General features: G+C 42.3%; 1 protein-coding gene across 5 annotated transcripts in view; it reads left to right on the top strand.

Annotated features, from left to right (window-relative positions):
• The window catches only part of Fars2 (phenylalanyl-tRNA synthetase 2, mitochondrial), a 538,274-nt gene that overhangs the window by 185,921 nt on the left and 334,179 nt on the right, over window positions 1-18,174 (top strand). For all 5 annotated transcript variants that reach the window (XM_023712148.1, XM_023712146.1, XM_023712144.1 and 2 more), the window contains one exon: window positions 1,905-2,036. In XM_023712148.1, the coding sequence (XP_023567916.1) occupies window positions 1,905-2,036 (132 nt within the window). The remainder of the gene's footprint in view (window positions 1-1,904; window positions 2,037-18,174) is intronic.

Here is an 18,174-nt window from a genome sequence, read left to right as displayed (position 1 = left end):
TGAATATTATAGGTGTGTAAACTCAGCAAAATATTCTAAAAGAGTCCAGTAGCCCATGATAGTATTGGGTCTTCCGCTTCACTGGCAATGTCAGAAATTGTTGACTTGAGTCCCCTACAGCTCAACATAATAGCATGGCTTTACTTCTTATATTTCGTTTTTATACTTTTTCTTTACTTGTAATTTGTAATTTTTATTGTCTTCTGTGCTTTTTATAAAAATGTCAGTGGGGAATTGTAGATCCCCCAAAAGGGTAAGCACACAGATATACAGATAACCTTCTTCTTGCACAGGTATACAGATACCCTACCTTCCTAGATATGGTTGTAAATAAGCTGTTAGTCCATATTTTATTTCACTCTTTACTTGAAATTTGTAATTTTTATTATTTTTATTCATTTCTCATTCTGATTTCCACATGGTTTAAAAATACAGATAGTCTTGAGTGAGCACATTGAGTACTTTAACTCACGGGACAGGCGATACCAGGGAGAGTCAGTTCCCATGTTCTCCGCTGGGATCCCTGCTCTGTAGGTGTCCTGAGAAGGGTTCATTTGCCTTTACCTTTGTTACAAAATAATATCATTGGTCAAAAGGGCCACATTTCTGATTTCCCATTGAAAATCCTTTCTGGCATTTAGGATGACTTTTTGTATTTATTTAGATGTAAGTTTATTTGTGATTCATCCATGGAAAAATATTTTGTTTGTTAAATATTTTCCTTAAATCTGGCAAATAAATCTTATTGTATTAATAATATGATAATTTTTTGGTTCTCTTATAAGCTGTTTTCTACAATTATAGCATATTCACCAGAATGAGAGTTGATCAGTTTTTCTAAAATGAGTCATGTAGTTGTGTAAAGCGAAAACTTTTGAGACCAAGGGATTTCTGAAATAAAAGTTTTTATTGAGCCTTTATAGATGTTAGCCAGAAAACGATGAAGTTCTGGGCCAAGTTCCAAAAATAACCAGCAGCAGGGCCAGGGAGCAGTTGGAAATAGGGCCACAGGCCCAGAGCTTAGAGCAGTTTTTAAATAATTAAGATTTAGGGAAGAAAGCATAGCTCCATATAGGGTATACGCAAGAGGGCAGAATTATATCAACAGGAAATACCTGGGACAGAAGAGCAGCCCACAAGGGGAACTGTAGTTGCTGCTCTGCACAGGTTGAGAGATTTACTGTCCAGAGGGTTGTAGGCCCAGGGGGCGTAGTCGGAAACCCTGGTGGTAGGCTGTTTGTAGGCCCTCAGTGAAGATTTTAACATAGGTTTAGAAGGGTCAAAGCCTTTCTTCCCGCTGCATCTGTTAGTTGATTAACTTCCCTTGTCTCTTACCCTGTCCATCTGTTCTTTTTTTTTTTGCAGAACCGGGGATTGAACTCAGACCCTTGTGCTCAGTAGAATAAGCAAAATGCTTATTCTACTGAGCCATCTCCGGGCACCCCCATCCATCCTTTGACCCTTATAATTAAACACAAGGCCTCTCTGAGTCTTTCTTTTATCACTTACTATGCAAATTTGTAGGACAATACAGAAAAATATAGTTATTTTAAAAACTGAACTGATGCCATTGCCATTTATAGAACCTAACAGAATTACCTCCCTTCGCCTGATCTTGGCCTAATTTTTTCTACTGTCAAGTGGTTCCAGGAAATTGACAGGTGATTGATTTGGTTTTAGAGGGTCCTGGAACTACACAAAGTGTTTTTCATATTGAGAGAGACATACCTAGTTTTTCACCAGTTTTAAGATTTATTGCCTCACTCTAACATGTTGCAAATGAATTTGTTTGCTATTTATTTGACTCAGAATGTAGTAATTGGTGTCATTATCCAAAGGGCAAACTTGATCACAGGGAAGAGTAGCCCTGTAATGCTTTGTGTTTTTCTCTGGCACCCCTGCAGGGCTGGAGGTTCGCTGGGTGGACTGCTACTTTCCTTTTACTCATCCTTCCTTTGAGATGGAGATCAAGTTCCATGGAGAATGGCTGGAGGTTCTTGGCTGTGGGGTGATGGAACAGCAGCTGGTGAATTCAGGTAAAAAAAAAGTCCTGTGTTGTGTCTACAGGTGTCGAAAGGGACACTGCCTTGCTGTGACATGGCTGTGTACCAGCTGCTCCTCTGGGCAGCAGTGCCATGCTCCTCTCCTCCGCGGCCACCAGACTCCTCTCTGGTGCTTGACTCTGAAGGCCTCGCTTCTCCCAGCTCATCTGGTATGGGTGTCTCTTCTTTGCAGGTCTTCCTTGTCAGCATTAGTTGCCTTGGGACATGTCACGAGAGTGCAGTTTGTCTTCCAAAAAGAACAAAGCCAACATGTAATGGCTTTGTCTTGTGTTCAGTGTGTATCTTGAGTGCAGCAGATATTTTGTAAATACACAAAACATAGTATAAAAACACTCAGGCCCAAAATGTGTAGTCCTCTGCAGCCTTCCACATAGGCAGTGCCATTAACTGAGGGAAAGTGGAAAGTTAAGGTCACTGATTAAATTCTGCTCTTATCTATATGTATTTGAGAAAGGTTTTTCCAGGTATTTTCTGTAGGGGCATTGCTTTCAACAAATCATTGCTTCTAAACTTAATTTCAGAGCTGTGAGGTTTTTTTAAAATAAATTATCTGAATTTAATTTGAAGTTGTTTGGAGTAGAAATCCTTCAGGGAAAGTGCGAGGTTGGCATGTGATCTCAGTGCATGCACAGTAAACACTAAGTGACAGCAGCTGGTGGATTTGCCAGGCCCCTCTGGCCTGCTCTCCAGGATGTTCACTGGAGGCCAGCTCTGTCTCCTACTTGGCTATGGGACCTTCTACAGCATAATACATGAGGGGTCCTTCTTAGTGACTAACAATGTGGAGACCATGGTCTATGTTGTCAGTTCTTGGGGCTGGAAAAGAGAGATGGAGTGGAACCAAAGAGACAGGGTGGCAGGAAGTGTTGGATCTTGTGTTGCTGGGAGACAGAGTGCCTGGCTTTCCCTCCTCACCCTGGTCACCCAGCGAAGCCCATTCTGCTGACTATACTGAATGCTCAGCACTGCACAGTGAATTTTGCAAAAGAGTTTATACATAGGATGCTGATAGTGAAGAAGTGAGACCCCCCAAATCCCACTTTTAGGAAATGGTTTATGGCTTAGGAATGGTTTATGTTTATTGTTTATGTATGGAATAAAGAGACAGGATGGGCTGAGGCATGGGGAAGGGTTTTTTTTTATGTACAGTACAGTCTACAGGGCCTCTCTATACAGATTGGACTCATAGCAGTCCTCATATTTTCAGCCTCCCAAGTGCTGGGATTATAGGCATGGTCCATGTCCACTATGCCCAGTCTTAATCACCATCTCAGCACACCCTGAGGGTGGGGCTGGCATGGCAAGCCAGGGATCAAACTCTGGCCCATGTGCCTGCCCAAGCAGATGCTTTAATCTACTGCACTATTGGGCTGGCCCTTGGGAAAGGTTTGTTGGAAGCTAGGAAAGTTAACAAAGAGCCTACACATGCATAATCCAACTTCAGGGCTCCTCATTGGATGCACATGGTAGTATGATTTGATGATGGCATCTTTGACCCTCACGGGTCAAAGAGAAATGTTGCTGGTAGCAGAACTGAGAGGATACTGCAGAACTGAGAGGTACTGCTTAGGGATGTGACCTCTAAAATTGGCCATCAAAACCAGAAGCTAAAAGCAACTGGAGCTAGAGGATTTATTCCACTTTTTCCTTGGATTTACACTTATGCCTCTTCCTCTCTCAGGGTCTGGGTTTCATAAATTCACAGATGCCTGTCTTCTGCTGAGGAAGGTAAGGGAAAGCCAGATTCTGCCAGGTGTTTTTCAGATATTTGAGGGACTATCCTTTTGGCGGGGTTTAGGAAAGATTGAAATTAGGGCCTGTGCAAGGGGCCTGTGAGACTTGCACTTGGATGCCTGAAGCCCGTGGGTTGTTGTTAGAACTCTGCCGATTAATAGCTGTGTGTCTTCAGGCAAGTGGCTTATTTCCTGTGATCCTTGGTTTTCTTACAGTAAAAACAGACTCATTGATGCCCTCCTAAATGTTTTGGTGTGGAGGGTGATTGAGGTGCTATATATAAAGTGATTGGCAAAGAGTCTGGTTACAGTAAACATTCACAGGAAATCAGTTGTTGCTATTGTAATATTTAATTTTTTCTGATGCTGAGAGACATTCATCCACGAAGGGTCTTCTTCATGGGAAATATTTAAACAACAGCCATCCTGCAAATCCCAGAATCAATTTCTAAGTAAATACAACCAGTTACTGCTTTGATCTGTAGCCATCTCTGTGTCCATGATTCTAAACTGAGTGACTGAATGTAAAGGAAACACAAAAGGCAATTAGAAACAGAAAGAAAAGAAAAATCAGTTGATAAATGTGTATAGATTGAATAGAAAAAGGTTAATTCAACATGTGAGGGAAAATATGTCAGACTTAATATCCTCTTGATAGGAGCTGACCTCACATAACATCTGTGATTTTTATTTATGGGGTGACCAGCTGGTATTATATGCTGTCCCTTCAAATTGTGTGTTCTTGTACATTGTCTAGTATCTTCCTGGGGTTAATATGAGGTTTATTCATGCAATAATTTGGCTGAATATAGTTATCTGAAACAAATTTCTAAGGCACTGTTATAAATTAATGAGATGACTGTTCTAAAGGTAGATCAGCCACGTCAGGTATTCTTGAAGGGAATGGCAGAGTAAGATACCCACACCTTTAAGATGTCAATACATTTTGGTGATTCAGAGTGGTGGTAGGATGTACTTTAAGATGTTGGAAATTGTCCCCATAAAATTTAAATTACATAGCTTGCAAGAGAGAAAGACTAAAAAATGGAAGATGACACAACTTTTAAAAGAAATTCTGTGTAGATTTTGCTCTTTGAATATGAAGTTATTATGACAGAGTTCTTCTCTGTGTTCTTGGAGATCAAGGTGTTTTGACTTCTGCAGATACAAATTCTAAATTCTGCACCTGGCGCTCCCCAGCTGCACACGTTGCTTACAAATGCAGCTGGTTTTCTGCGTTCTGAGGTCCTGCAGTCTGGAAGGGACTGGTGATGTCATCCTTCCAGTTTGGTTTCTTCTCCACTCCCTGCTTCTCTCCTACGTGTTCTTCCTTCCTTCCCCCTTCTCGCTACCCTTCTCTTTTCTCTTTTCCTCCCCTTCTCATTCCCTGTCTTTAGCAGTGTAAAGGACGGTTATAGAGTCTCCATTAGGGTTCTAATGTAGGGTTGGGGAAGCTCTGAAATGACAAACTGGGTGAGCTGATGTTGGAGCCGTGGCGGGAGCTGGCATCACTTGAGCTGTGCTCTATGCCAGCATCACAGAAAGCATGCTGTCTACACTGTCTTCCACATAACCTTAGTTAGAAGGCTCTGAAACAGATTCTGTCTGTATCCCTCTTCTATGGAGCCTGAGAAAGGTGACCCAGACCAAACAGCTAGATTTGCCAGTAAGCTGACCCAAGTCTTTCTAGAGCAGCTAACCATCCTTCAGTGCTGCCCGAGTGGTAAATTACATGATTTTATTTTTATTTTTTATTTTTTTATATATTTAGTACAGGGTCTATAGGGTCTCACTACGCAGCTTATACTCCTAGTGATCCTCCTGATTTCTGTCTCCCTAGCGCTGGGATTGCAGGCGTGCACCACCACGCCCGGACTCCATCTCTGGCTCAGTGAGCCTGGGGGTGGGGCCTGTGCAGCATGTGATGCCAGGGAATGAACCCTGGCTCCTGCACTTACCTAAGCAAGCACTTAGTCCACTGAGCTATGTCGTCGGCCCTCAGATACCTTTTGGAAGGGCTATGCCACCTTGTGGGTTATCTTCTATGATAGAGGGCATTTAGTCAAAGGATGAGAAGAGATTTCTAATTTAATCAGTGAAAACATTTTACACATGGCGGTGGGTTCTGGCAGACATGTGTTTTGCGACATGGAGTAAGGTTCTCCAAAGGCTTATAGAATTTTACTTTATTTCTTCTTTCCTAGACTGTAGTATCCTCACCACTGCTTCAGGCTCCTTAGACTTGCTGATTGCAGTGTGATTGGTGACCATTTTCATGATGACTCTTTTTTTCTGAGAGGGTATTTTGAGGACAAGACTGAGTCAGGTCCCCAAATACTATAGGCTTGTTTCCCATTGGGCTGAGTCAGGCTGCTTATGGCTTTTCGTGTGGCACAGGAGGATGATTTCTAAAGCATCACCAGGGATAACAGTGGCCTGCAATGGAACAGGAAGGAATTTACACTTCACTGAGCTCATGTGAAATTTAGAAGATTGTACATAGACCAAGAGGAAAGAAGAGGATCTGTAGTGGAAAATGACTTTAAGAATGGAGTCTGCTTCCTTGTGAAAATTTAAAAATTGATTCTTTTGGAAAACTCTTCCTAATACTTGCTTGGACAGTTTCCAGTTTCAAAAGTCACTGTTTATTTGATTATCCAGTATTTCTTGAAGTCCTGCTAAGGTTGTAGAAAACTGAATGAGTTTTTGCCAGCCTTTGAGATGATCACAGTACACCCAGAAATTATAGCAGTGACTACAGTGTTGTGTGTGTTTGTAAGAGTGGAACAGTGGGCAGAGTGAGGAGAGAGGGGGTTGGAGAAGATGGTACCAGCCTCGCGCTGATTACATCCGAGATGGACTGCTGCTGACAGAGGTGTGTGAAATGTGCTTACATTATGTGCGCATTGTCAAGGACTTGTTGGCCTCGTCTCTGTGTGGTTGCCCACCTGGCATGCTCAGGGGTTCTTCTTGGTATGAGTGTGAACCTGCTTTTGGTCTGTTCTTCCTTTTGATAGGTGATCTGTATACTACATGCAGTTATGTGGATTAATCTTACTGATCTAAGTTGGAGAACATTTGGATTGCAAGACCTAAGACTTTACCTTTATTGATGGTGTTAGATGCAAGTAGATAAGCTGCTTATATGCCTCGCATCTTTTGTGTGCAAAGCAGTGTGCTAGACAAAGGGACACTACAAAAATGGATAAGATTTGTCTTTTACATCTGAATACTAGAATGACAGCAGGCCAGTGCTATGCTTAGATCTAAGTGGCCCTGTGTTAGCTCATCTTTCAAAGGCGTGGTCCTTCGGTTGGTGCTATCAGTGAGTGCTAGAATCTTTGAGAGGTGGGGCCTGGTAGAAGGAAGCTAGGCCACTGGGGGTGTGCCTTGGTGTATATTGGGATCCCCATCCTTCCTGGCCTCTCTTTGTTCCCTAGCCCCCAGGAGGGGAGGAGTCTTCTTTGCCATGCACCATTGTCATGATGATGTCACTGGTCCCAAAGGTCTGGGCCAGCTGTCGTCCATGGCCTGAAACCTCCAAAACTGTGAGATGAAATAAACCTTTCCTTTTTAAAAAAATTTTATGTGTTTGGTCCAGGGTCTTACTACACAGCTCGGACTCACAGTGATCCTCCTGTCTCAGCCTCCCCAGCGCTGGGATTACAGGGGTACGCCACCACACCTGGTTTCAGTTTTAGATATTTGTATGCACCTAAGAAGTCCTCACCACAATCAAAATAATGAGCATTTTTGTCATCAACCAAGTTCTCCGTGTTTGTTTTGCAGCCAGCTCTTCCTTTGGGCTTTTCTTTGGGTAGTGCTGATCACAGCTTCACAGAGTACGTGGTCTGTATACCAGGCTGCCTTCTCGAATGCCTTTGGAGTCTTTTCTCATTGTTATGCATATTGACCAGGGTGATATGAATTCATTACTTTTTACTTGTACTACTGTTTCATTGTAGAAGCCCCCCCCCACCCCAATTTGTTTATCCCTTCATTTGCTGATGGACATTTGAGCTTTTTCCAGTTTTGGCTATTAAACAGGAAGCTGTTGAAAGTATTTGTAGAAAAGCCCTTACACAGCAATGTTTCCATTTATCTGGAATGAAATCTATGGTAGAATGTTCTATAAATGTCAGTTACATCGAAGCAATTGCTTAGTAGTGTTCAGCTCTTCTGTGCCTAGTGATTTTTTTTTTTTTTTAGTCTTTGTATTCTATAATTGTAGAAAAGTGTTTTCTACTGATTATGGAGTTGTCTATTTTGGCCTCTTATTCTGCCAATTCTTCATGTTCTCTCGAGGCTACCTTATTGGGTATACATTTTTATTGCTGTTACAGTTTCCCAAGAAATCGTTCCTTTTATCATTATCAAATATCTGTCTTCATGTCTGATAATTTTTTTTAAAGTCTTTTATTTATATGAAAATATCCATTACAGTATTCTATCACCCTTTCTGGTTGCTTTTATAGTGTTATAGTTACATATCTTATGTCTACATGCATTGAAAAACTCACCATTCAATGTTATACTTTTTCCATATTCATTTTAAATACCTTAAGACTAAAATAGTAGTCTTTTATGTTTAACTAGGTACTTATGATTTTTCTGACTCTTCCTTCTTTTGAAGATACGTGTTTCTTTCTAGTATTTCTTCCATTCAGTGGGAAAAAGCACCCTTGGCACTTGTTTCTTTTTTTTAATTTCATGCATTTGGTACCGGGTCTCACTACACTCAGACTCCTGGTGATCCTCCTGTCTCAGCCTCGCCAGCGCTGGGATTACAGGCATGCGCTACTACACCCAGACTTGATGGCTGGCTCAGCACACCCGGGATGGGGCCAGTGCGACATGTGGTGCCAGGGATTGAACCCTGATCCATGTGCTTGTCTAAGGAGGCACTTAGTCTGCTGAGCTATCACACTAGCCTGGGCATTTCTTATAAGTCATATGTGCTGGGGATATGTTCCTTTTTTATTGTGAAGGATATTTTTATTGAATATAGAATTATGGATTGGTGGATCTTAATCTTCTCTCAGCAATTTAAAGATGTTTTATTGTATTCTACCTCCATGCTTTCTGAAGAAAAATACTCATAATCATTTTAATTATTACTTATCTATATTTAGTATTGTCTCTTTATAGGAACTTTCAAAATATTTTCTTCTTGGTATTTAATGGTGTGATTTTGGTAGCTCAAGTATGCTTTTCTCTGAGTTTGTCTGATACTCATGCTGTACCTTTTGATATCTGTCTCAGGAATCCCTGAGCTTCTGCTCACTCCCCCTGCCCCTTTTTTGACTTTTTCAGATTGTTTACTTTCTGTTGCTATCTTCATGATTATTGAATCTGTTATCTATTATTTCCATTCTGTTATATTGTCCATCAAATAAAATTTCTATTTCAGAACTTTCTTGTTTAAATAATGAAATTTGTTTTATTTTATAGTTTCCTTTTTTTTTTTTTCTTTTCTGTTGAGAAAGCCTGTGTTTTCATTCCTGTCAAGTACTTGAAACAGAGTTAAAACTGCTTTAAGGTATCTGTCTGATAGCTTCAATATCTATATCATATAAGATTGACTTGTGTGGAGAAACTGTGACAGTTGTGTAATTCTTTTATTTTTTTCTTTTGGCAGTCCTTAGCCTTTTTTTGTTTTGTTTTTGTTTTGAGATAAAACCTTACCAAGTATCCCAGGCTGGGTTCAAATTTGAGGCTCTCCTACATCAGTCTCTCAGAGTGCAGAGATCACAGATGTTTACTACCAGCTCCAGCTATTCCTGGCTCTTTGTCAAATAATTTTATATTGTGTGCTAGTCCTTGCGAGTGGTGTGTACTGGGGTAGTGTACCATCCTGTGGGGGCAGCTAACGTTTTAGGAGGTGAGCAACCAGGTGGGGCGCGTTAGGTGTGACTTGCTTCTCATGGGCCGGGCCTGCATCTCAGTGCAATATTTCCTAGGTTCTTCCTGCACCAGGTGTACTTTGGGGTTAGTTGGTTGCTGTGGGATTGGGTCACATCTCCGTTCAGTTTTCTCAACTGTCGTGAAAGTGGGGGGAGTAAGGGTCATGGTGTAGTCAATGTTAGGCTGCTGCCTGCAAGGGGTCATGTGAGGTGCAAGTGTCTCCTTGTGGACTTTGTCCACCCAGCGTCATCCCTGCATTCTCTGGCTTGCAAAAGCCCCATGCCCCACTCATAGAAGACAGGCTTCCTCAGAGCTGGTGATCTGTGATGTGTGTGCAGCCCTGCGACTGGGGCCCGCTCTGGGGAGAACTTGGGAGAGAAAAGCAAGCCAGCACATTTGCCCTGTGGATGACCACTCCAGCTTTTGTCTTTCCTTCATATTTTTCATATTTCCTCGCTTTCCAGATTCCTCTGCTAATTGTTTATGGCCCAAAACTGCGAGTTGCACTGTGATATGCCTCCAGGTGATGGGATGATTGTGTCACGCAGATGCGCGGCACTCCACAGAGGAGCTTGGTTTTTTTTTTTTTTTTTAATGCGCCACCTTTGTTAAATAAAATTAAGCTTAGTGCACTTCTGAGGCAAAAGAACAAGTTGAAACAACTACTGACTCTGGCTTCTTCCCTCTCTTCCTTCCTCTAACTCATTGTTTCTTTTTTCTGCCATTTGAAAAAAATAATCTTCTGTACCCGCCCCATCTGCAGGTTTTTGTCATATAGTTCCTTCTTGTGACATATATTTAAACTGTCAAAACAGAGATGCTTGTTCAAATATTGACTTAGTCTTTGTCCTTTTACCCTTTCCAAAATGGGTAAATGAAAAACAATTTTTTTCTGATATAAAAGTAAGAATCTGTAAGATTAAGTAAGAATTTGTAAGAATCAAAAGTAAGAAAATAATGTATGAGAAAGAAAAGTAAGTTCATGTTTATGTGTATTGAACTTGAAAAATCTTTGGCAAATATGTGGTTCTTGCCTGTGTGGATCTTGCATGCCTGACTTTGCTCACCTATTGTTGCCAGTCTTAGAATAGTAACGTATTGTGCTTCTCCTTAGTATTTATCTGATTACTACTAAGTTGAACACACTTTTATGTATGTATTTTGACATGTATAATTTTTCTTTTCTTTTTTGGACTAGGGCTTATTTTTCCATTTGTCTCTTTTTAACTGATTGCTAGTAATTCAACATTTACGTTGGATATTAATCATTTGTCATTTCTGTGCATTGTAGTTATATTCTTCATGTTTGTGGCTTTTCTTTTTCTTTTTTTTCTTTTTCTTTCTTTTTTTTTTTTTTACACTGCTGTTTTATAAAAGAGCGGAGATTTAGGTTTCTTTGCATCACATCATTCTCCAAAAAGAGTGAGTTCTTTAGGGAATGTGAGTGGGTGTAAGTTGACACTTTCTGTAGAGATAACCTTTCTACTTGTCATACTTGATTCTGGTAGTTTAAGTCTCTGATGTATTGCTATATCATTCTTATTTTCAGCACTGAGATTCTAAATGTTTAATGACTTTCAGGCATCTACCCTCTCTCTCCTTGTACTGTCAGATTTGGTCTCACCTCTGTGACAGTTTCCCTAGGCTGGGAAGGTATGTTCCAGGGTGTGCTTGTTTGACTATGAAATGTAGCTTAGAGCTTGCCTAGGGACCCCAGTTATGCCATTTACACAGAAATGCATTTATTTCCTAGTGTATTTTTTCTTTCTAATCTTCCTTTAATCCATGATAGTGCTGTTTTCCTTCCTGTAAGCAAAGATATCATCATCATCATCAATATCATCACCACCATCATTATTTTAAATGTGTTTGGTACAGGGTCTCACTATGCGGCATGTGGTGCTGGGATTGAACCTTGGTCCCTGAGCTTGCCTAAGCGGGTGCTTAGTCTGCTGAGCTATCTCACTGACCCAGAAAAGTAAAGATTTTAGCAACAAGATTGAGGCCGTATGTGTCTGCTCTTTTGATAGTTTTGTAGCTGTTAAGGTGTGTTGCATACTGTTGGCAGCACATATGTGTATATCTATATATATATGCATATTGTATATTGTCATCAGTGTAATTTCTATATATAGGAAACTTCTGGAGAGTAGGAAAATTCTGTCCTTTAAGAATGTTTCTGCAAAGGCTAGGGATATAGCTCGGCAGCCTAAGTGTCTACCTGGCAAATGCAAGATCCTGAGTTTGATCCCTAGTACCCAAAAAAACAAAAACAAAAACAAAAACAAAAACAAAAACAAAAACAAAAAATGTTCCTGCAAGTCTGTGAAGTTTTGTGCATTTGGTTACCATGTAATGTAATTGCCATTGAATTCTACAGTCCTTCCTCTCCATGTGAACTTCATTTTATATTTCTAGCTGCTTTTCTATTCTTATTTTTTCCCCTGTACCTGCAACTATAATGGAATGCCTCAATCTAAATAATTGATTGGTTTTTTTTCTATTTGGAAGCTGGTGTGGTAGACGGTGAGTGTCCTAATTAAAAGTGTGCAAACGTGCCCAGTTTGGATTCCTGAGAGCGACCTGTTTTCATCAGTTGACATTACTCTCTCTTCCCAGTTCCCTTCCTTTTGTGTATCCACGCATTCCCCTGTGCCACTGAAGCGCTTTCACCCCTGAAGCAACTACGCCGCTCCGCCCTGTTGCTCGGGGATGTGGCCCTGTGATTGGGTTGACTACAGCGATTTTAGCAGATGTGATATGAAGGGAGACCTGCCAGGGACTTGGCGGCTCAGTTAGCTCCCTCCCCCTTCCTTAAGAGGTGAATGTGCCCTGTGTCCTGCTGATTCTCTACCGGTGAACAGGGTTCAGGAAATGAGGAGGAAATGTAGCTTAGAGTGACAGGGGAGTGGACCCGAGCTGGTCCCCGCTGGCCCCAGGCCGCAAGCACAGCCAGCTTGGGCCAGCGGGGCCCTCCCCACCATGCCTGGTGCTGGTAGCTTGCCTTTGGGATTTTAGAGTGATTTGTGGATCAGTTGTGGAGGACTGATGAAGTGTCCCTTGTCATTGTCTCTCTCAGTTTACCAAGGGCGTTTGGTGTCCTAGAGAATCTTTCCAGTAAAGACAGTTCAGGTCTGTGCGTACTTTCTTCAGCATTTCCTCTCCACCTCCCTCTAGCTTAGCAGGAAAGGTGCTTGGAAAGAGCTTGGCTTTTGTTTGTTTCTGCCCTCCACAGGGACGCCATTGGAATTGTTCGTGGGCAGTTTAGTGTGGTGTTGTGGAAGTTCCATAAGCCAGTCAGAATGGAGGGTTGGGTTTGTATGGAGCGTCCCCTGCAGGAGTTTCTGAAATGCTACTGCCATGTGGAAGCTCCTCGGTGTGTCCGGCTGTGTGTGTGTTGGCACCTTGGCTCTCATCGTTGTTGTACCCGGGAAAGGTGAGGAACACCACGAGCAACGACTCGTATGAAACAGATTGTGCCGCCCGGAAACAGTAGCCACACTGACCAGTTCTGGCTTGCTTGTGCACAATAAGAAACAAATGGCAAGTTCCAAAATAAAATTTTCCCATCGGAATGCATCAAGAACCAAATTCAGTGAATATCAAAACCGTCGAGCACTGAGGTGTGATTGTAGGTGTGTGTACACCCACGCTGTGGTCCCAGCATACTCTTAGTGCCAACTATCTGAATTTAACAAGTCTCAGGAGGCTCTAGAATCACTAGGACATAAGCTTCACAGGGTCAGGAATTACGGGGCTTGGATTACTGGCTCCTCGAGCAGTACCTAGTCCATCAGAGGCACTGGATCTGCATATACAGAATGACCAGTTGGCTGTGAGTGGGCTCCCTCCACCCTCATCCCAGTGTTCACTGTGTTTTTCTCCAGGACTTAGAGAGTGAAACACAGAGCGATGCGAGCCAGCTTTCCAGGTGTGCCCTGGCTCCTTCCGCCCCCAGCTGCTCCTTGCGCTTCCTGGGCCTCCATGCCAAGACTTGGCTCCCATCAGCCCACTGCTAGCTGGACTGCAGATCGTGGGCACGTCCTGTGGGCCTCAGTTTCTTCACCTGTAATGAGTGACCTAAAGCATAATTTTCAAACTTTCCTTTTAACTCTCAAATCCTAAGCCTTTGCCTCCTAAACAATCCAGAGATTCTTAATATTAATCAGACCCATAGGGGATTATATTTTGTTTTATAGCACGTATGAAAATTGCATACCAGCAGGATGGGTGTATAGATGGTGGGATAATCAGGTTTTTCCCCCTTAAAGAAATTCTTTCTCCTTTAAAGAAATTAGAGGGGGAAAAAGATGATCATGTAATTGAATTTTATTTAAACTATTTATGAAGCCCTTGCTGTCTGGGATCACTATAGCTTTGCAGGCAGGTAGTGACGTGCTCCCAATGGCTCAATTTTATTTTCTCCCTTGCAAAAAGGCAATTTAAAAGTTTAGAAATTATTTATCGTACTGTGGGGATAAACACAATCTGCTAAGTTATTTTTCTCTTGTCATTTTTTTCCAGGTTCATTGCTGGATTTTAGGCTGGAAGAAATGTCTTCCTGAAATGGCTGCATTGTTAGGCTCACAGAAAACAACAAAATCATACCATCAGGCATGCTCTATACTGGATCTTTAAATGGCATTTTGAGTTGATATAATTCAGGAATTGAATATTATTAGGTATTTCATAAAATAGAAAGCAAAGGAAAAGATTTGATGGTTATGTAAGTGTGGAAAGTAATGGGTTCAAATAGTTGGGCAGCCCTCTCTGTTGGGGAGCATGTGGTTTAGAAAGAACTTGCTCCAGGTGGAGGATGGAGGGTGTGGCACATCCCACGTGCATTTGACTACAGAGTGGTACACCAGAAAAGAGAGAGAAGAGGAAAGAAAAGGAAAACAAAACAAAACCATTTTGTGGAACATGTCCCAAGAAGGTGACTTAGGAAATAGTCTTCCTCTAGCTGTTGGAGTTGACAGTAAGTAGGGGGCTAATAGAAGTCTGTTTAGGGAAAGTAGTGACATACTGTTTTGAGATATTCTTTTAAAAATGTATCTTGAGGAGAGGTGTGAAGGGAACCAGAGGACATCAGCATGGTGATTTTGAACACCTATTTGGTATTTTAGACTATGTCTAATAAAGCCCAGATAATGGTGGATTTGTGGGATATGAAGGCATTAGGAGCGAAAAGCTTCTAAAATCCATTATGTGTGATTGAAACTTTTATTAATTAGAATCAGCCTGCACTCTTGCCTTCTGTCCCCTCCATAATTCTCTATGACACATCTGTGTGCTGGGGTCCATGCTAGATCCTGTGGATGGAGAAGTGGTTTTCGTCTGTGAAGAACTTGGGAACTGTGGTGGAGATGGATAGCCAGGCTGCTGCGTCCCTGCTTCTGTGGCAAAAGGTGAAGGAGGGGCAGATCCTCAGAGACTATGCCAGACTATGCCAACTAATTCAATTCAGTATGCCAGGATTCTTGTGGGTGCAATGTTTGAGCCGAGCAGTAAAGGTTGAGAAGGTCAAGTTATGGACACAGAGGGAAGAGTTCTTTTGGTGTGGAAGGAGGTTGGGGGCAGGAAGCAGCTCTCAGGGCTCTTGGAAGACCTGTGGGGTGCACCAGGAGGCAGACAATCAAGTCGCAGATCTGAACAGGTCAGCTTATGAAGAGCTTGGAATACAAAATGTTAAAAGCTCATTTTTCTGATTGTCTCCAGCCTTTAAAAGATTCTAAGTTGGAAAGTGATGTGCTCAGAATGAGGGAAGCTGGAGAAGCTGGCATTACTTTGAGAGAATAGAAGAGGAGCAGGGGAACAGTCAGGTTTCTACATTAGAGGCGGGACTGAAGCACTGGGCGTGGGGAGAGCTGACCCAGCAGCCAGCCTGTTCTCGGGCTGGCCACCAGGCTGTGCGTGCCAAGTGGCCACATTCCGGGCGCGATGAGGAGATTGTGGTTGGGGAGCATGTAGTTCTGTTTAGAATTTTCCCACATATAGTTAACACAGAGGCCTTGGGTGATGGGTGATGCTCTGCCGCTGGTTTGTCCTCTGGAACATTGCATGTGAATTCCATTCTCTTCTCCCTCATTCCCTTAAATTGTCCCAACATAAGGGAGTAGCATGAACTCCTTTTCATGATAGAAAGAAAACATTTGGAACCAAATCTCCTATGAAGTTAGTGAAATAACATTTTAGTCCTGTTTTTTTTTTTTTTTTTTTTTTTTTTTCCCCATGAGGGGCCAGGAAGATGGCTCAGTGGAGTAAATGCTTCCCTGGCAAGCACAAGGGTCTGAGTTCAATCCCCAGTTCTGCCAAAAAAAAAAAAAAAAAAAAAAAAAAAATAAATAAATAAATAAAGGCCCATGAAAGCTGGCTTCACTTCTGGATGAAATGCTTGTTGCAGAATTGACTCGTCTCTCTCCGCGACATTGTTCTGGTTCTCTATGAATAGGCTTTTTGGACTTACTCTGAGCCCAAGTGTGTCTGCCTCTCAGTGAGTGCCTGATGAGTAATCTGTACCAGTTGGGTGGTACTGAGACACATGTCACTAACTAGGCCAGCCTGAAAAGGTCTTTGTGTAGATTGCTTTTCCTTGGGTATGGGGTTTTTAATCAACTGATTCAGTTCTAGCCTTTTTTCTTGCCCGTGGCTGATTTGTTTCTGTGCTAGCCATTGAAGGGCTGGGTGTTGAGCTCCTCATTAGCACTTACATTCTTTGTTGGTGTCTCAGTGAGGCAGGGAACAGCAGAAAGGGAAGAGGCTAGGGAACAGGAAAGGGATGCTTCCTGCAGGGCTTGCTTAGTTAGAATTGGTGACTCTTCCCCTTGACTATCAGAGCATGTGGTTATCTCTGCAGAAAATATTGGAAGCTTAGATGCGAAAAATACACCATCTCTGGCACATACTTTGGTGTTTAGTATCCCTGAATCCCAATAGCTTGTCTCTTCATGGGAATAATAATCTGCTACCTCCTTGGTTTATATGAAGATTAAATGAACTATGTCTAGTCAAAACTCTTAAATGCTTCCTGCATAGTAAATGAACACAAGTATTAGATTCTTTCTCCCTTCATCCTGGACTCTTCCATCCTTTGGAGAGTACAAGTAAGAAATAGCTGCAGGTTTCATCATCTCTGTGAATCTCCTTAGATTACATGTCAACCTTTGTAGTTTTTGTGTAGGGATAGCTCTTTTTTTTTTTTTCTTTTTGAGGGTGGAGTGAAGAGGAAAGTAGTTGTAATCTCCACTAGTTGCTCAAAGAGTCCACTAGTGTGAGAAGGCCAAGGCCTACACTTCTAGTCTCATATCCGTATTTTGTATTTGTGAACTTGGAATTGTTTCAAGGAGCAATTTTAGGTGTATTTCTTCTACAATCAGGTGAAGGAGAGGATTTGAGAGTCCCTGAATAATTCTGACTAATAGGCCATCTGCCATTGAAACCACATTTAGACTGGCATGATCTGTTAGGTGAATGTGCTTGTTATATAAGACAGCAATACACTTACCAGTTCACTGAGGAAAGGGTGGGGAGGGGGGTGGCATCTGTTAGCAATGTGAGTGGTTGACAAACTTAAGTGGGTTTTGTGTTGCAACAATAGGGTATCGACACTGAGTAATGCATAAGAAAATAGGCTTATTTGGCTGCCACTAGTGGAAAGTCTAAGCAGTGTGGCACCATGGTCTTGGGTGTCACAGGTAGAGGAAAATCAGACAGGGAACTGGCTCTGTGAAGAACAAAGCAGGAGAGTGGGGAGAGGCCTCATTCACTGTCTTATAACCTACTTTTGTGGGAACTAATCGAGTCCCGTGGACCTGACTCATGCCATCAAGCCAGTGTTGGCCTGCTCAGAAGGTTCATAGCTACTTTCTTTCCACTGGGCTCCACCTGTTAAAGGCTCTCACTTAAGTACCACCACACTGGGGACCAAGGTTCTGTCACATGAGCCTTTGGGGACAAACCCTATGCAGACCATAGCTGCCAGTTGAGAGAAATAAGTGAGCGTCCTTACTCTCAAGCAGTGAAAGATCTGCTGAAAGATACAGTCAGCAGGGAAGTAGCCAACACGCTGATCAGGGAGCATTCCAGCTGGAAGGTAGACAAATGCAAGTCTGGGAGTCACCCGAGTTACTGAAGAGGTGTTAGGCTGCCTTCATCTTGAACACTGCATTCGAGCCCTAGACTCTGCCAGCACTAGAGGAGGAGTAGGAACTCTAGGCAATGAGTACAGCACCGTCAGAGGTCTAGGTTTCTGAGGACAGAAAACACTTTTGTGATTGAGGTAGTGGAGGAGGCAGTTAGGTTGATCATAGGAGGCTTCCAGAGAAGCTGAAGAGCTAAGGAGTGGGGACTCCTTGCTCCGATTGGTGCAGCCAAGAGGGATCAGTTTGGGAGGGGAAGGGAATGACAGGAAGAGGAAGGGGCTTCTTGCGTTTATTTGCTAGGTAATATATTTGAGAGAGAGAGAGAGAGAGAGA

This window comes from Octodon degus, unplaced genomic scaffold (assembly GCF_000260255.1).
Source record: "Octodon degus isolate 3935 unplaced genomic scaffold, OctDeg1.0 scaffold00023, whole genome shotgun sequence".
Classification (NCBI taxonomy): domain Eukaryota; kingdom Metazoa; phylum Chordata; class Mammalia; order Rodentia; family Octodontidae; genus Octodon; species Octodon degus.
This window is presented reverse-complemented; position numbering and strand designations above follow the sequence as displayed.